Source organism: Xiphophorus hellerii, chromosome 1 (assembly GCF_003331165.1).
Source record: "Xiphophorus hellerii strain 12219 chromosome 1, Xiphophorus_hellerii-4.1, whole genome shotgun sequence".
Classification (NCBI taxonomy): domain Eukaryota; kingdom Metazoa; phylum Chordata; class Actinopteri; order Cyprinodontiformes; family Poeciliidae; genus Xiphophorus; species Xiphophorus hellerii.
In genome coordinates this window covers 20,335,126-20,353,474 of record NC_045672.1, presented here as the reverse complement: position 1 = coordinate 20,353,474, position 18,349 = coordinate 20,335,126, and the positions used below count along the sequence as shown (strand labels likewise).

Genomic DNA, 18,349 nt, shown 5'->3' with positions numbered 1-18,349 from the left:
GTTCTTCAAAAACAGAACAGGGATTATTGTTGCACAAAATGTTATTTTTTCAATATTTAGACCCACATCTGTTGGTTGTGTTCTTTAAGAAGTACCAACTAACTTGTAAAATGAAAAAACTGCCTGATTATCACCCCTTATTCATCAAAGCATGTTTTTCTAACCCTCATGTGGTTTTTACTGATCTCAAATCAAAGCGAACCAAAGAACAAGGAGTTTGATGATGCATTTACAAACCATATGAGGTTGAATTTTTCCGTTTTTCTGCATTCATTTAACAGGAAAAAGAGGCTGATTGTTCCATCAGGAATAGCTGATCAAGGGAAAACTTTCTGACTGATTGGTGCATCGCTGCTCAAAGAAGTCCTTAATCAGAGCGTATCATGTTTCCATGAGTAGCTGCTTAATTAAATGACTAATTTGGGTAAAACTCAGTGTACAGTATGGCAGAAAAGAAAATACACATATATTTATTTCATCATATAAAAAGGACAAATGTGTGACTGTCTTTGGCATAAACTTGACTTGTTAGCGGTCACTTTCCGCTTAATTACCAGGGTGACAGCATGAGGCAGCGTCATGGCGATGGTTGTCGCATCCCCGTGTCACACCACCTCTTCATTAATCTGAAGAGCTTCACCTACAACAGCATCAGTGAAGATGCAGACGTCTTCTTCTCTCTATATGACTCTCGTGAAGCCAAACAAATCAGGTACACATACCAATCCCAATGCTAATAGAGCAGCCTCCAATGGTCCCACAGTACATACTGTATGTGTGCATAAGCTGACAGACACAGTTAGACACACACACTGTCTCAGTCCAGCAGATTGACTTAGGCACTTCGTGGCTGACAGACTCTCTGAAACTGTGAACTGGCTTCTCTTGTAGTGAGAAGTTCATGGTGAAACTGAATAAAAATGGAGGACCAAAGAATCCAGAGAAGGTTGATCGCCTTTGTGCACTCTTTACGGTGAGAAACGTGATTTTTTTTTTACATTTGATGACTTGTGAAAATGTTCACAGACCTTGAAATTGATCATATTTTGTCATGGCATATTTACAGTACATGCCATATTTTTTTTCATTCAAAAGGTGGCTGAGGAGATAAGTGAACATGTTTAGTTAGGGCCTCCGGACCAGTAGAGGGCCTCAGAGCTCTTAATTTTTTTAGACAATGTGTATCTCAGAATTTTGAGTTAAAGTTAGCAAGAATGAGCAAATTTTGACTTTAAATTAACATTAACTTGTACAGCATGTTGAAAACACGGTTCACTGGGTATGACTACAACATCAAATGAGTAAGTGGGAAATAACCCAATCCCTAAAATACATTTTCAACTTTTACCGTCGAAACATGTCGCTATACAGTCTATGTAGGGAATTCATTGTTCGTCTACTTGTTAAATCTATAGATAATATTTGCAGGTGGGTCCTCCAAATCAAATTCTGCTGAGGATTCTGCCCTGTTGGGCCGGCTCCTGCGTTAGTCACATAAAATGTATTGTTTTTGTAATGTGATTAAATGTGAGAAGTTCAAGGTATATTTTTTTCCCTTTCTTGTTCTAATAATCCAATATATTATATTATTTTTCTTCCATAGGACCTAAGCAGTAAAGACTTGAAGAGGGACCTATATATTGTTGCACATGTAATAAGAACTGGTAAATACAAAGAACAAAGTCAATTTCTGAAGGATTAAGATCTTGTTGTATTCCTCTCAGGCACTGTCTCCTCGTTTGGTTTCCAGGTCGCATGCTGCTGAATGACTCAAAGAAAGGCCCGCCACACGTCCAGTATAGACGACCTTATGGATGTGCCGTGCTTGCCATGAGCGATGTTTTCCACACTATTACAGACCTCAAAGAGGAGAAGGACTTTGTACTCAAAGTTTACACGTGAGTATGCCGCTGAAGCTACTTGTCTGCTTTTATTTTTCTCTGATATCCCTGATGAAAATGTTGTTCCTCTCAACTTTTAGCTTGGCTCACTTTGCAGTTTGGCTGTGTGTCCTTTTGGAAATAAAAGTTATAAACTCTCCGCAGTAATTAATGCATAAATGTGGATTTTTTTTTGTGCGTGAAAGCCTGTTTCTTCAGTGTTGGTGCTGGTGTGTTTTGACCGGAATGATAATGAAGTGTCCTTTGGAAAATCAATAGCTCCTCGCCCTGGGTTGGGTATAGGGCACCTGGCATGTTGTGAATCTGGCTTCTGCTGTTAGGCTACGCCACAGATAGCTGTTCCTTTCCACCGGCCAAGAAAGTGGAGGAGGGAGATGGAGAGGAAGAGGCAAAGAGATGGAATGGGATGACAGAATGATAATTGAGCAAAGTTGGAGGACAAAGCAACATAACACCAAGCTCAGCATATTTTCTCATGAGTCAACAGCTTAAATGTCTCCTTGTTGCCTCCTCTGTGGGTCAGAGGTCATTCATGCACTTATTCCATTTAGTTGCATTAGGACAACACCACAGCTCCGCATGAAAGAAAGATTTCTTGAACAGAGAGCTTATGTCTTTATTGGATTTCTCCGGCAACATGAAGAACTCCTCCTTTTAAAAAAGTAAGCAGTGATTCAGTGCTGCTGCCTCCAAACTGTCGGCTCCTATAAGGCTCCAGTCTGTGCATTTCCTCGTGCCTTTCCCAGGGGCCTTTGGGCCCTCAGTAATGAAAAAGGCTGGTAGAGAGCTGGCTGTCAGGTTTGCTTAGTGAGCTGTGCATTTGGGCTAATGTGCTGCTTGATAGCAACTCCCCCTGCTGCTACCTTTTCTCCAAGAGGAAATCTGCTCTGGGACACATGCTGTTCATGTGGTCCCCATGCACCCAGTCCTAAAACCTCCATCTGGATTTAGAAGTGGGTGAGCTGTAAACAGCCCTGTCCGACTCTTTTTTTCTCCCCAGTTGCAACAATGAAAATGAGTGGTACCAGGTCCACGAGAACATCATCCGCAAGTCCAACACCAAGTACTCAGCTCCCAGCACCAATTATGGTAAATATGTTTTCTGATCACAGACCTTCTAGGTTATTGTTAGGAAACACTTCTTGACTCATCACTTATGTACTATGCACATTTTTCCATCTATAGGTTTAGTCTTAGATTATCACACTGTAAAAATACAGAAGAGATTAATATTGATTTAAATATGATTATCATATTTATAGAGAAAAAACTGAATTTATACATTTGTGAAACTGTAAATCTTTTATTTTATTACAACCACCCTGACAACTACCACTGTAGTAGTTACTTAGAAAAACAACTGTCCTAATAAAAACAACTAGTTTGCTGACATAGCGGATATTTGATTAACAGCCAAGTATTGACATCTAAAAACATGAAATAATAGAGTTTATGATGGAGATGGACACAGTTGAGCGTTTTGAAGCCAGTGTAAGAGTTCGTTGACCCTACGCTCTTTCTAATTACCAGCAGGGTAATTATTCTGTCAGGGGGTTATTCTGCTGGTAGCAAAAAGAAGTCAGAACGCATCTGCTGCATTGGCATGACTTTAAATCACAAACCAGCTTGATATTATAAATAGTTGTGCCTAGGTTTATTATTTGCTCTATATTACCATTTTAAAATGTTCTTTATAGGTGTAATTAGTTTTCCCATTTAGAGTAAAAGTGGTAATAAAAAATTTGGTTTCCTTGTCTTTGACAAGAAGTTGCCATGTGTTCATCATGGAGACTATCTGGGATCAGTTGCAAATATTCAATGATTTCAAATTTTAATTAATATTTATAATTAAATTCCTTCTAAGTCAAATGAAAATTAGAAATTATATCCAAGAATAAATTCAAATTTACATGCCTGCTGATCCTTTTCACAACCTGAACAGGACCACAGACTTTCACAGGACTCAACTTCAACTTTAAGCAAAGAAAAAAACACACACTCTTAATTCAAGGTCAAAAATCTAATTCTAATTTTAGATTTAGATTTCCAATTTTATTACTTATACATAAATTTAAACTTCAATTAACATTAAATATCAAATTCCAACGTTATTTCTGAATTCCAAAATTACATTCAATTTGAAATTTAAGGTGCAGCTTGATGGTTTTGATTCTACATATTTTTTTTCAACTACAGCTTATATAATATCTCTCAACATATAATTCAATGTAACTGTACATTAAACCGATCGACCTATGTAAAATGCCAGTCTTAAGTGTCCTTGATGTAAAATAATGTTTCATTGATAAATATTAAAAATGGCGTTTCTAAAACAAGGGATTTTAAAATGTTTTATTAAAATTATGATTCAAACTAGACAAGAATATGGCAATAATTGATAATAACTTGGCATTTTCCCCTCTCTTTGTTCTGGCTCTGATCGTATCTCTATAGCCATTTCTTCTCTACCCTGACTGATGTCCTTTAAAAATTCCACCTCTTTCTTCTTTTCTGTTCTTGTTTTATCTTCCTCAATTTTTTACTATATCTTTATTTGTCCTCTTTCCTCAACCCTCCTATTCACCCTCCCACATCCACATGTGGCCACTAAAACCCCCTGCTGCCACTTTCTGCAGGCCTCATCATTTCGCTGCAGCTGCTGCGAGGTGAGCTGGAGCAGATCAGACGGGAGAACCAGGCTGTGTTCAACAGGGCGTTGGCACTCACACGCAAACTGGGTTTCCCAGATGTCATCTTGCCAGGTAAAGAGGCAAAGAGCAGTAGGGGTAGGGGGAGCAGACAGGAGGGGGAGCCCAAAGGCCAGATGGCTCAGAGGAAAGGAAGGAGGGGAAGGTCACAGATGCTGGTAAACAGGAAGCACTTGAATGTCGAAGTGGATAGAGCAGGAGAGATGTAAGACAGAATGGGGGAAAACAGCAGGAAACAGAGGTCCGCAGAGAGGAACGCATAATTGGAAACAGTAACTTAAATTGTTTGGTTTAGATTTGTGGAGATTTTGTTCTAACAATGCATGAGATTAAAAGCTATAGCTCAGCTGCTAAGCGTATTTACAGAGCTGTGAAAAAGTATTTGATCCCCAAACTCAACAATTGCTTGTTGTAACAACTGTCTTCAGGTCTTTACAATAAATCTTTCATAAGGCCCAGACCACCATACAATCACTACTATGTTAGACTGTAGATATGATATTCTAGGCTCTTTTTCCTGTTGTTGTCTCCCATACTCTCTCAATCCCTTGCTCTATCAGCTTCCTCCAATGATGTTCTTTTTCTGAAGTGCTGTGCCAGATGCAAAATTTTGAAAAAGGTTACACTTTCCTTGTTTTGTCAGTCGACGTAATAATATTTCCAAAGTTTTGAAAGGTCATCACAATATTTTTTTTTTTGGCAAATATTAGACAGAGACAAAGCCAAGGTTTTTGCTTTTGACCTCTCTTATGGAGGCCATTTTTGTACAGTCTCCTCTTTAAAATTACAATGTAACTTGTCAATGTCATGAACATTGACCTTAAATAACTGGAGCACTTGCAGCTTCCAGTTCTTCAGATGTCCTCGGTTCTTTTGTAATATCCTGGATTAGTTGTCAATGCACTAATGTTGGTAGGTCAAGCACTCCTGGGGAAGACTCACCTCTTTTCTATGATTTCTCTTACTAGAATAATAGCCTTTTGTATCTTACAGCCTTCATAGCTTTGTAATTCTTTCCGGACTGATAGTTATTCATGACATCTTTTCTTGACTTTCTTTAGATTGGGGCATGATGTGCTGTTGTTTTTAGATATTTTAGCCTACTTCATGTTGTCAGACAGGTTCTATTTAGGTGAATATTCATGCCTGAGTGTGGCTTGTGAAACTGGACCTTGCTTAAACAAATGTGGTTTATCACAATTAATTGATGATGTAACATGCGTAAACTAACACTGATATTTTCAACTACGTTACAGATTTACTAAGGTTATAAAATTATTTCGGTCATCCAAAACACGTGTGACCAATAAATAAAAACAAAGAAAATCTGTAAAGAGGCACAAAGGGAACCGGTCCTCAAGCTCAAAGACAGTGAGGCTTGAGTTTATTTAATACAACATTCATTCACTATGTAGTTCTTTGTTTCTACTGACCATCTATAATTCGTTCTTTTCCTCTCCACTCCAGCTTCTCTCTGCTTCACTTGAAATACCTCCCCAGTATCTCTCCTTGTGAGTCATCTGTCCCAAAGGAAATGACTTGGATATAAATAACAATAATCTGATTTTATAAATAACAGCAATATCTTTCTCCAGTGTTGCCTCTGATGTTTGTCTCAATAAACACTGACCTTACAAAAGGTGCTGAGACAGTCATGAGTCCGTGCGTGCTTCAACTCAGCAGGGTCATCTTGAATTAAGAAGAACAGTGGCATAGAATGTAATTCACAAATATTATTTATTCATGTTGACCACACGAAGTTCATGTGTGGAGCAGATGAAGGAGACATTTTCACGGTCTACTTTTTTTTAGGAAAGGTTCTACTTCCCTAATGTAGCTTTAATCCAGTTTACTTTTTAATTACATCATCTAAAAAAAGAACATCAGTTGTAGCTCCCTCTGGAGCTATAAGAGGCTCAACATTATGGGATAAATGTGTAAAATTAGTGCAGTTGCCTTTAAACAAAGCATCTCCAAACTTTAATTGCCTCAGGTGATACACGCAATGACCTGTATCTGACCCTGGAACGAGGAGAGTTTGAAAGGGGTGGCAAGAGTGTCCAGAAGAACATTGAAGTCACCCTGTATGTTCTCTACGCTGACGGGGACACGCTCAAAGTATGACACACACGTGCATCACTTCTCATGTCCCATATCATCAGTATATGAGTAAGAGTGAGCTTGACCTTCTTCTCATGCTTCTTTTTCTTCTACAGGACTGCATCAGCTTGGGCACTGGCGAGCCGAACACCTCAGAGTATCGCTCGTTCGTTCTTTACCACAACAACAGCCCTCGCTGGAGCGAGATGGTCAAGCTGCCCATCCCTATCGACCGTTTCAGGGGGTCTCACCTTCGCTTTGAGTTCAGACACTGTTCAAGTGAGCCACAACTGTAGCTCTGTCACAATCAAACCCTCTGAATGAGCAAAATTGGCGCTATCCAAATATGTGCATGAGGCATGATATCATGTTCTTTGTTTCAGCTAAAGACAAAGGAGAGAAAAAATTGTTTGGTTTTGCCTTCACTCCTCTGATGAGAGAGGATGGGACCACACTCTCAGATGAGGTCCATGAGCTGTATGTGTACAAGGTACGGTAATGCCATAACACTCACATTGGATGTATATTTAGCTTGAATGAACTTGTATCGTCTTCACATCTTATACTTTTTAAATCACGCTTTGTAATGGGAACTATGAACTTTTTAAAAAATCAACTTCAGATCCTTTCTGCTCTTCCCTGTGTGAACTCAACAGCCATGAATGACTGATCCAAAAATATCTCACAACAAGCTTGGCCTAGAGCTGTTGTCTGTCATTTTCTTGTGTTATCCGTCTTCCCTTGTGTAGTTTGATCTCTCTCAACTCTGGACACTTTGTTCTGATACTAAAGATTGCTAAGAATGCTCAGAGAGGCGGGGCAGGTGCTAACATGCTACAGTGTATGTATTGTGGCTCTAAGAAGTGGTTCAAAAACATGCTGAAGCAATAAAATAAATAATTGTATATCTATAGTAGTTGCTGTGTAATTACTAACACTATGAGTATTCAAGTGATTAATATCTACGTTTTAGGTACCAAATAATTCCAATTTGTTTTGTTTGTTTTTTGGAATCCTAAGTGATAAATATTTAAACGGTGCACTTACTTGAAAATGTGTGCATTGCTTTTTCTACAGTTAGTCTGTGGCATCCCACCAGTTTTCTGCTGAAATTATCTGGTTCATTGAATTAACTAAATGTTTTTGAACTCACATGCAACTCACAAAGGTTAATTGACTTTATGGCCAAAACCAGAGAACCTGTTACTTAATAACTGCTAGAACCAAATATGTCACAAACAATTACCTGCTTATTTTATTTTTGTTTACATAAATGAAAGTGCATTGTTGCTTCTATTTCTGAATTAATAATAGATAACGTACAGGTTCTTGGTCTATTGAGTGTAAGTATTCTTTACACTCTTTCAATGTGTGCATACAGTATATTAGGATTTTAGATTAATATCTATTTCTTTTCTAAAAATGTTAATTCTTTATTCAATTCATGTTTAAAATACTGTATATTCCAATGTCACATTTCAAATTACTTTCAAATTAATCATTTATTTTTTTAGTTTTTCAGTGGCACACTACTAATACTACTACTTGTAGGGTACTACGAATTTGCCCTACAAGCAACTATGAAGCACATAAATAAAAACATTCAGAGCTCTGATTCATGAAGTTCCTATAAAGGTCATTTTGCTGTGAAATTTCTCCCATTTTTCCAAACATGAGCAATCCTTTTCTGTGTCCGTCCTTCATTAGTGTGATGAAAATGCCACATTCAGTAACCAGGGGCTGTACCTGAGCCTCCCCTGCTGCAAGGAGGACTTCAACAGCTGCCCCAACATGCCAACCAACCTGCCTTTCCAGAGGAGCCCTAAAGAAACATTCTGGGTCTCCACCATCCTCTGCTCCACAAAACTCACTCAAAACGGTAATTTACCAGCTACCACACCAGTCCTCTATATTTCATACTTGATTCAGCTCAGCAAATGTTGGTTTACTTTCATTTTTAGTGGATCTCCTGGCTCTTCTGAACTGGAAGGCCCATCCGGACAGGGTGTTGGACATCCTCGGTCGACTGCGACAGATCAGCGGAGAGGAGATTGTGAAGGTCATCACACCATTATTTCTGACATAATGAGGAATGAATGAATTATTTACCTTCTTTCTTAACTTTATACAGTGATTCTAGCCATCACTGGCATTCCTGGTAAACATGTTACAACCTCGAGAAACACGTTTGTCGGTTTTACTGTCAAATAATCTTGAACAGAAAAAAAAAAAAAAATCAAACTTTTGAGTACAGTGGGAAATTTTACATGAAATAAAATGTAGTACATAGAATTATTGACATTATTGCTATTTATGTTTTGAAATCTCCTTTTGTCAATAGAAGAGTGCTTAGACCAATCTTTAACATTTCTCAAGAAAGTAATCACTCACCTTTTGTCTTTGCACAATCTCTCTCAATCATGCAGAGATTTTCTCTCCTACTCCTTTCTCTTCAACTCCGCTCACAGGTTTTCTATGAGATTTATATCTGGGGGCTGTGAAGCCTATTGAAAAAGGTTAATTTTGTTCCTGGTGAACCATTCGTGATCTGAAGTGGCCATATGATTTAGATTGTGATCCACCTGAAAGACCCAGTGAAGACCCATTTCCAGTTTTCAAGTAGAGTCGACCACATCTTTATGTAAAAAGTCGTCTTACCCTCCAGCAGCATTAGCGTGACACTCAGGAAGAGAGCGGGAAATACAGCAGGGAAGCGGGGGGCTTGTCCTGTTGGACCGTCAATTTCCAAAACCACACAGAAAATGTTGTAAAAGCACACTCAGGGTCAGTACGACGAATGGCTACGAGAAAATTAACTTCAACATTCAATGACTACTGATTGGAAACTCACGGACACTGATGGGATTAAAAAAAGTGTTTTCTACATCTTTTATATTCTGAATACATGGGTTTCTAAAGGAAAGGCATTTAAGACTGCTGTTAGGTCATATTATAATTTCAGAATAAATTAAAACATGTTACATTTTTAACCAAAGGGGCTATAATTTTTTTAGGTTCCTTTGATTCTGTTTTAGATCATGCCACAGTTGTTTTGACATTATTATTTTTCTTCCCATCGCAGTTCCTGAGAGATGTCCTGGATACACTTTTCTGTCTTTTAGACGACAACACGGATAAATACGGACCGCTCGTTTTCCAGTCTCTGGTAAGGGCATTCAAAGAATGCAGATGCGCTCACATATTAAATCATGTCTTGCGACTTTTCTGCAGAGGAAATGGGATGTAACATGTGTATCTGTGTGCTCAGGTGTTCATCATTAACCTGCTCAGGGACAGCCGGTTCTACCACTTCAGACCAGTAATAGACTCCTACATCCAAAACCACTTTGCCGGCGCTTTGGCCTACAAGTAAAGCAAATCTGACTCTATTCTTCTCTGAATGTGCAGCTTGTTTAAAACTTTTTTTTTTTTCATTTATGATGTCTGTGAAGTTTCTTAACTCCAGCTAATTTGTCTGCAGAGAATTGATTCGATGCCTGAAGTGGTACATGGACCGCTCGGCTGAGGTAGTCCGACAGGACCACATACAGGAAGCGATGAGGGTAAAGTATCACACTCACTTCCTCCTTCTTCTGATATGGCTCCTTCACTGGGGATTAATTAGCTCCGAAAGAGGAAATGGTCAAACAGAAACAGAGCCGATAAGAAGTAATGCAACACCACAGGAGGAACTCGGGAGTAAATTCCCTGCACAAATTATTTGAAAGGAAGTCATTGGGTATTGATGGGAAGAGTGTGGCCTTTTCATGTGGCCTTTGTGACAAGATAATGGTAAAAGATATTTCACTGCACTGCCTGATTGCAATCATTTTGTTCATATATTGATTTTTAACCTTAAACTGATTTGGTGGTCAGGCCTGCTTCCTCTGCCGGGGAACTAAAAGTATGAGATGACATGTAAGGTGGGTTATCTGATTGTTTGTTTCCATCTGTATCCTGCACTTAATCACCTCAGGCACTGGAGTATCTGTTCAAGTTCATAGTCCAGTCTCGCATCCTGTACTCGAGGGCCACCTGTGGGATGGAGGAGGAGCAGTTCAGGGCCAGCATCCAGGAGCTTTTCCAGTCTATCCGCTTTGTCCTGAGTCTGGACAGCCGCAGCTCAGAGAATCTTGTCTTCACACAGGTTAGACAGATCCTGTCAAACATTTTTACTGTTTGGGGTACAAAATACACACGGTACAAATGTATAACGGCTTCGGAGATGACAATATTATTACAAGCACAGTGGTACATTTCAAGTGTTTGCATTTCATGTTTCCGACTGATTTATCATTGAGTATTGCAAATAGAAACATATTCTTATGAAGGTTGCTTTATTTATAACAGCATCCAGTTTGTCCAGATTAATTGGTCTATCATTCCTCTTGACGGAGATGCTCATCTGAAAACATGACGTTAGATCTCTGAACAATAGTGTAGTCCTTTTTCTTCTTAGCTCAGGTACAATGTTTCTGAATTTGTCTCTAGTTCAGGAGTGGCTTGACATGAGGATGGTGACAATCATGTCATACTTTTTCCTTCCAGTCAATTTTCCAACAAGACTTAGTAAAATGGCAACTTATTATCAATGACATGTTGTTGCTTAGCCTCCTTGTGAAGGATCTCAATGACTGTGAAGGAAGCACACTTCTCCATAATTATGTTGACCATAACATGACATTTATGTTTAAATGCTTTTGATTGATATTCTAGTAAACTTAATTTTTTTATTAGATCTAAACCCTAATCAGCACTTGAAGTATATCACTCTGTGTTTAATAAGTCTTATAAAATGTATATTTTTCCTTCTCTGCCATAAATGATACTTTCAGTGATGTTCTAATTTCACAAAAAGTCCTATTCCTCTTTTGCCAGTTGTCATTTTGTTGTATATTTCCTTTGGTTATGGTCTTGTTATTGAATGATCTTTGTTAATGTATGTTTTGTCATATTAGTGTTAGTTTAATTTTTATTTTATGTATTATTTTAACTGAGGTTTCATTGCCTTACTGTCACTGTTGCTCCATCCATGGCTTGATCCTGGACACTTTAGAGTTTTGACCAGCTGCATGCTTTTCTGTGGTCATAATTCTTGACTCTCCTCCTTTTCGGTAAGTTACAGCGCCCCCCTGTGTTGGATTAACAATGCAGCAGTTGGTGAGAAGCCATCAGCCCTCTCCAACAGGATGTTTATTTTTCAGAAACTGGTTTTATTTTAAACAATATGGATAAACTACAATTTTGGCTTTTATTGAAGAAAAGCCATGTTGAATCAGTAGCGATCTGCTTGTTTTGCTTTTTTTAAGTATTATAATGTTGCTGTATATTTTATATCTTTTTAAATGTTAAGTGTCATTGTTAGAGTGTTCATACAGACACTTTTTCATATTTGTGTGCTGTAAATTATTTCTTTGTGTGTCCCCACCTCTTCCCCCCATAGGCAGCACTGTTGAACAGTTTTCCAGACATCTTCGATGAGCTGCTGCAGATGTTCACTGTTCAGGAGGTAGCTGAATATGTCAGGGGCACACTAGGGAGCATGCCCAGCACAGTGGACATTGGTCAGTCCATGGACGTGGTCAAACTTCAGTCGATTGCTCGTACAGTTGAAAGCCGACTCTTCTTCTTTCCTGGTGAGACAAACATGAAGGATTTTGGATCTTTTTTTACCCCCCAATAATCTTGTTTTTCGCTTCATCTCTGCTTGCTTTTCCCCCCTGCTTGTTGCCTCAGAGTCCCGGAGTATTCTGCTGCCAGTCGTCCTGCATCACATCCATCTACATCTGCGCCAGCAGAGGGAGCTGCTCATTTGTTCTGGGATCCTGAGCAGCATCTTTTCAATAATCAAGACCAGCTCCATGGTGCAGTACTCTTTACTAAGTTCATAATTACAGGGTTGCTTAGTTCTGCTAAGTTTAGTATTCCAGTGTGTGAATTACAGAAAACTATTGGACTCTATTTAAAGATTTTCCAGGTCCAAATAATTATGACACATTAAAATAGAGATCAGAAACCCTTTTTTATTTCCATACTCTATTTTTTATCCTACTGTCTTAATCTGCTATCCTTCCTTCCTTCACTTCCATTTGCGATACTAAATTAAATACGTAGTACATGCATACATGGTTTTCAAAGCATCTCCAGTCAGAACGATCAGGTTGCATTTATCTGACCTTTACGTCATCTGACTACATTTCCAAATAGACTTCTCTACAGAAGTTGACACCAGTGCTCCACAAAAGGTCATTGCTATTAGTTATACTTTTATTTTCTCTCAGTTTCTTCCTTCTTTTCATGATCTTGTGACAATACCATTGGCTCCCGTTGCTCAACAGCTTTAAAATTGATCAAATTAATCGATCCGTTATTACTTTTGTAAAATGTGCACTGCTGTATGACGTCTCTGTTCTTCTTTGGAGAATGCGGGTTGCTTTGGGGTCATAAATTGTTCACACAGAAGTGTGATTGGAGTCGCAATAACCTATTAGTCTGATTGCCCATCCAAAATAAAAAAAGGATTTCAGCAAAAAAATCGGAACTAAAGACGTGCTGTGTGAATGTAAGCCAAGTTCCATACTTAAATTTTTTATCAATCACATACTTCATGGTGGTTTAAAGTTTTCCTCGTCGTCTTTTAATTTGTCTGTCTCTTCAGGAGTCCTCTGTTCAGGAAGAAGTGGAAATGATGGTGGAGAGCCTTCTGGATGTGCTGTTGCAGACTCTGCTGTCCATCATGAGCAAATCTCATTCTGTGGAGACATCCAGAGGACAACGCTGTCCCCAGTGCACCGCGGAGATAACGGTAAGCCTTCACTCGATCTGCCCCTTTGAAGGATGATAACAAAACTCTGCAAACTTTAGTCATTATTTTGAGCAGGTTTATTTATGTGTTTTCGTACTTGTTCTTCTCTCTGCAGGGGGAGTACGTTTCCTGCCTCCTTTCTCTCCTCAGACAGATGACAGAGATCCACTTCCACCATCTTCTCAACAGTTTCCATAGCAAGGAGGAACTAAAGGCAAGAGAGTCTAAAAGTCTGATAACATCTTTGCTCAGTTCTCAGTTCCAGTCCTGAGCTGACATCAGGGAAAGTTTGTACTGCCGTCTGTTAGCTGTACACTTGGACTGAGCAGATTTTTGTTGCATCTTTTCCTGCAGGAGTTTCTGTTGAAGATTTTCTGTGTTTTTCGAAACTTGATGAAGCTGACTATCTTCCCCAGAGACTGGAGCGTCATGCGTCTTCTAACCAGCCAGTAAGTCTGCTTCTTTGCTTCTGTTATACGGTTTTTATCCCGCAGATGGTGAGTGAGCAAAGCCAGCTCTCTAATCCAGGGACTCATCCGAAGGTGATGCTTGTGTTGCAAGTTTTTAAGTAAAATGTTTGGCAGCCGGCTAGTTTTTACTTTACAATGTGTTGTATTTCTGCAGCATCATCGTAGTGACGACTCAGTTTCTGTCTCCGGCGCTGCACAAAAACTTCTCTGAGGGAGATTTTGATTTCAAGGTGTGTCTGTGCATTTGCAAACGATGAAAACCTACAACTCCATAAAACCACTAGATATTTTATGCTTTTTGTGTAATCATTTAAATGATATTACTAGCTAATTATGTGGATTTCTCTTTGTATTTTAGGTGTGGAACTCCTTCTTCAGCCTCACTGTCCTCTACATCAACCAACCCAGTCTGCAGCTGGAAGCACTCCCTCCTGCCAAGAGAAAGAAAACCCTGGACAAGTAAAAGCTTCTCTCAAATTCTAAAAATAAACGTGCATTATTATTTTTTTTATCAGATAAATGTATCTTATTACTCGCTTCTAAATATTCTCCTTTTGTAGGCATGGCGATTTGAGAGTAATAATGGCATACGAGCTCTTCAGCATGTGGCAGAAATTAGGTGGGGCAGCCGTCACTCCCTTCATCAATAATAATTTAAGTGAAGTATTTGCAGTACATTGCAAATGTATTATGATTTATTTAAATATTTTGCTTCCAAAGTTAGCTTAATCACAAATTTGGAGCAAAATTTCTCTGTTTTTTAAATTTTTCACTACTTCATGTTGAAATAGGAGTCACTCAGTGGTTACAAAAGGCTAATAAATTGAAAGAGTGAAGCCGTTTCCTGTCAACACAGAAATATCAATGTGAGAGAAACTTTAAGCAGCATCTTTAGGCATTTTGTTTGCAGCATTCTTTGACAAAAGCACCATTTAAGACAAATTCTTTAGGAGCTTTCACATTGCTTCACAACAATGTGAAGCAATGCAAAGTCTTAGACTTGACGTTTCTTCTTTTCTTATTTGGTGCTTTTGTTCTCCACCTATTTACATATTTAATTAAGCGTACCCATGTTGTACTGAATTCTGTTATAGGCACAGAGAAATTATAATTCTGAAAATGGATGGATGGATGGATGGATGAAATTATAATATTAAGGGATTTTCAAAACCCCTTAAAGATCTTAAGGATCAGTATCATTTTAAAACGTCTTGAGGCCTCATAAGAACGGTTTAAAGAAATTCAATGTGGCTTAAAACACCATTGTGTGTGTATCCTGTATATATTTAACGGAGTTGTTCAACAAACACTTCTGTCTGTATCAATCAATTTCAACCAGGTGACAACAAGCCACACTTCATCCCAGGAATGATGGGACCCTTTCTTGGTGTCACCTTAGTTCCTCAGACCGAGGTCCGGAATATTATGATCCCAATTTTTCATGATATGATGGACTGGGAGCAAAGGAAAAATGGCAATTTCAAACAGGTTAGTATGAAATGTATTTGTTATAAAATCCAGAGTGTGTGCCTCATCCATATAGCCCACATAGCTCTTTGTCACAAAATGTGCCTGTTCCTGGACGTTCATACCTTCAGGTGGAGGCAGAGCTGATGGATAAGCTGGACAGCATGGTGTCGGATGGGAAAGGCGATGACAACCACAGAGAGCTCTTCAGCTTGTTGTGAGTTTCAAACAAATGCTTAATGAGTCTATGAAGGAAATATTCTGTTTCTTTAAAATCTTGCAAATTGTTTACCTGTTGTTTTTCCATCGCAACAGAACACAGCTGTTTGGTCCTTATCCAAGGTGAAGAATAATCTTTGCACTTCCAAAAGTTGAAAGATGGTGGTATTTGCTTCCTGCACTTAATATCTGTGGTCAATGTGTGTTTTCCTCCAGCTTGCTGGAGAAGATTGAGCAGGAGACATGGAGGGAAACTGGAATCTCATTTGTGACATCAGTCACAAGACTTGTTGAGAGAATACTTGATTACAGGTATGCTAAAGTAAATCATACCTGTATGCTATAATGATGTTGTTTTCAGGGCTTTAAAAAGTGAACTTGTACTTTCAGGGACTGCATGAAAGGGGACGAGATGGAGAACAAGAAGATTGGTGGTTCAGTCAACCTTATGGTGAGACATTCATTACACTTCCGGTCTTATGTGATCATTTTGTAACCTACTTTTTATTTCTTGTTCTATTGCAACATCAGAACTTCTATAAATCAGAGGTGAACAAGGAGGACATGTACATCCGCTACATCCACAAACTATGTGACCTGCATCTTCAGGCGGAGGATTTCACAGGTAACTTTCAGACTGCAAGTACGTTTATATCACATAGTTCGGTACGACTCAACGCTCACTTTGACATTGGTTGCTGTAGAACCTTTTAGCAGCTGATTTTTAAAGTACAACTACGTTGTTTCATTTTGATTGAAGGTGATCTCTGTTTTATTGACCCTAAAAATATTGTGTCTGTTGATATCAAAAATAACATAGCCAAAAACAAAAGCAAAACAAAGTAAAATAAAAACATTCTAAGACAGGTGTAACTTTTTTTACTCGAACTTGAGTATCGGATAGATTTCTTTCTTTTTTTTCTTCTTTCTTTGTCTTGTTTCTTTCTTTCTGTGTGTCTCTCTCTCTCGTTGTCTCTGTTTTTTTCTCTCTCTCTTCATGCAAAAGGAAGATGGAGCATCAAATTTTAAAACCTGATTTAAAACCCCCATTTTATTATTTGCTCCCACGCAGATGAGCATGTTAATAGATAGGAGACTTCCAACCTTAAAAATCAAACAAGAGTACAGAGACTCCCTTGATTAAATTCATGGTCTAAATGTCAGGTAGATAATTATGTGCTTCTGGCATTTACTCTTTTATTCTTGGATTTATTATTTATTATTGCTTCTTAGAAAAAGATTTACTGTGCATTTTGTATTTTATAATTCCCCTTTCAGTCCTGTAAGCAGAAAATCAGGGGAACTTTGAAGATTATATCCAACAGGCTGAGTAAGTGGCATTAAAGAGTGTTACTCACAAACTGTAGCTGCTTCATTATGTATAAGTATCCATATGAGTCATTAAAAACACTTAGTTGGTCTGTTACACAGCTCAAATATTATAAACACTATATATACTCGTTGACAAATATAACATTATGACCGTGAATTTATTGATGCTTATTTTGTGAAATACAGTTATTACGGTGATAACGCATGACATAATGAATTTTGTAATATTTTCCTGTTTATTTTCAGAGATTAGCACATTTATATGCAAAGAATAGTAATTAACTATAAACAGTGTAGTTTATATATTTTTTCTCTACTACAATTAAATAAATTTGTGCTTCACAGTTGCAAAGGGTGCCGTTAAAAGGCGGGCATCTCAAATGATAAAGATTAAAAAGAATCTGCTGGTAATCAGATTGACTGGCCCAGACCAGTGTCCAGCAATTTGGAAAATCCCACCTTTTTCCAATTATTGAATTCACCATACCCAAGCATTACAGACGTAATGCTTTTGATCTGGAAATTGCCATGTGAAATACCCTCAAAGTTACTTATTTTTAACATTATTGAGATATTTGAAAGTAAAATCATAGATTTATAAAAGCTATTAAAAAAACAAATACTATCTCCTACGTGTTGAAAATTCAATAGGCTCATATCAAGAGAGAGCAAGACTTTCAGCAGATAACAGGGAGGACTGAACATAGTATATTCAATCAGGGAAATGATGGGAGCCTGTTGGAAATGTCAGATTGAATGTAAAAAAGCAAATTCCTTGAAGAAATTAGATAAAGCTTTTCTGATCCCAGTTCACAAAATAACAGTGAATCAGATGTCAGACGTTCAAGTAAGTTAAACATTTGCAAATACCAGTATAGCGACCAATATATTTATTTTACCTGTTACTATTTTGTAATCTGTCGTAACATTTAGAGCACAAACATTGACTAACTGTTATAAGTTTTGTTATTTTGTTTGATTTTTTTGGACTGTAGGATATTGATTTTTAAAAAAATGACTAAACTCCTGTTTGTACGGCAAACTCTCTCTCACACAAATGGCATAACAGCCTATTTGTTCTGATATAAAAACCCATGACTCCTCACCGGATAAGAAAGGCTAAGAAAGAAGTTGTGAATCCTTTTATCTTTAATCAGCTGAAATTCATGTTGGCAGGTCAATTCTTACCAGAACCAACCACAAAATTCTGATTGCTCCATTCCTACCAGAGATGTTGCTCTTCCTCCTCTCTTTTGCATGTGTTAATTGTGGCTCTGCTGACTTGATTTTGCTGCAATCTGCACTTCTCAACTTCACTCTAATGGCGTGTGCTTTTACCTTGCATCT

The 18,349-nt window shown here is 38.2% G+C and overlaps 1 protein-coding gene across 3 annotated transcripts in view; it reads left to right on the top strand.

Moving 5' to 3' along the window:
* Positions 1-18,349, top strand: part of LOC116728465 (dedicator of cytokinesis protein 3-like) — a 54,528-nt gene that overhangs the window by 22,620 nt on the left and 13,559 nt on the right. For all 3 annotated transcript variants that reach the window (XM_032576612.1, XM_032576603.1, XM_032576594.1), the window contains exons 9-37: positions 558-712; positions 892-973; positions 1,604-1,664; positions 1,751-1,898; positions 2,902-2,990; positions 4,538-4,663; positions 6,603-6,727; positions 6,826-6,988; positions 7,093-7,199; positions 8,417-8,588; positions 8,671-8,768; positions 9,792-9,875; positions 9,978-10,078; positions 10,191-10,272; positions 10,686-10,856; positions 12,153-12,345; positions 12,446-12,573; positions 13,368-13,514; positions 13,630-13,728; positions 13,869-13,963; positions 14,139-14,214; positions 14,343-14,443; positions 14,545-14,603; positions 15,324-15,472; positions 15,583-15,668; positions 15,767-15,793; positions 15,887-15,982; positions 16,061-16,121; positions 16,202-16,295. In XM_032576612.1, coding sequence (XP_032432503.1) covers positions 558-712; positions 892-973; positions 1,604-1,664; positions 1,751-1,898; positions 2,902-2,990; positions 4,538-4,663; positions 6,603-6,727; positions 6,826-6,988; positions 7,093-7,199; positions 8,417-8,588; positions 8,671-8,768; positions 9,792-9,875; positions 9,978-10,078; positions 10,191-10,272; positions 10,686-10,856; positions 12,153-12,345; positions 12,446-12,573; positions 13,368-13,514; positions 13,630-13,728; positions 13,869-13,963; positions 14,139-14,214; positions 14,343-14,443; positions 14,545-14,603; positions 15,324-15,472; positions 15,583-15,668; positions 15,767-15,793; positions 15,887-15,982; positions 16,061-16,121; positions 16,202-16,295 — 3,175 coding nt within the window. The remainder of the gene's footprint in view (positions 1-557; positions 713-891; positions 974-1,603; positions 1,665-1,750; positions 1,899-2,901; positions 2,991-4,537; positions 4,664-6,602; positions 6,728-6,825; positions 6,989-7,092; positions 7,200-8,416; positions 8,589-8,670; positions 8,769-9,791; positions 9,876-9,977; positions 10,079-10,190; positions 10,273-10,685; positions 10,857-12,152; positions 12,346-12,445; positions 12,574-13,367; positions 13,515-13,629; positions 13,729-13,868; positions 13,964-14,138; positions 14,215-14,342; positions 14,444-14,544; positions 14,604-15,323; positions 15,473-15,582; positions 15,669-15,766; positions 15,794-15,886; positions 15,983-16,060; positions 16,122-16,201; positions 16,296-18,349) is intronic.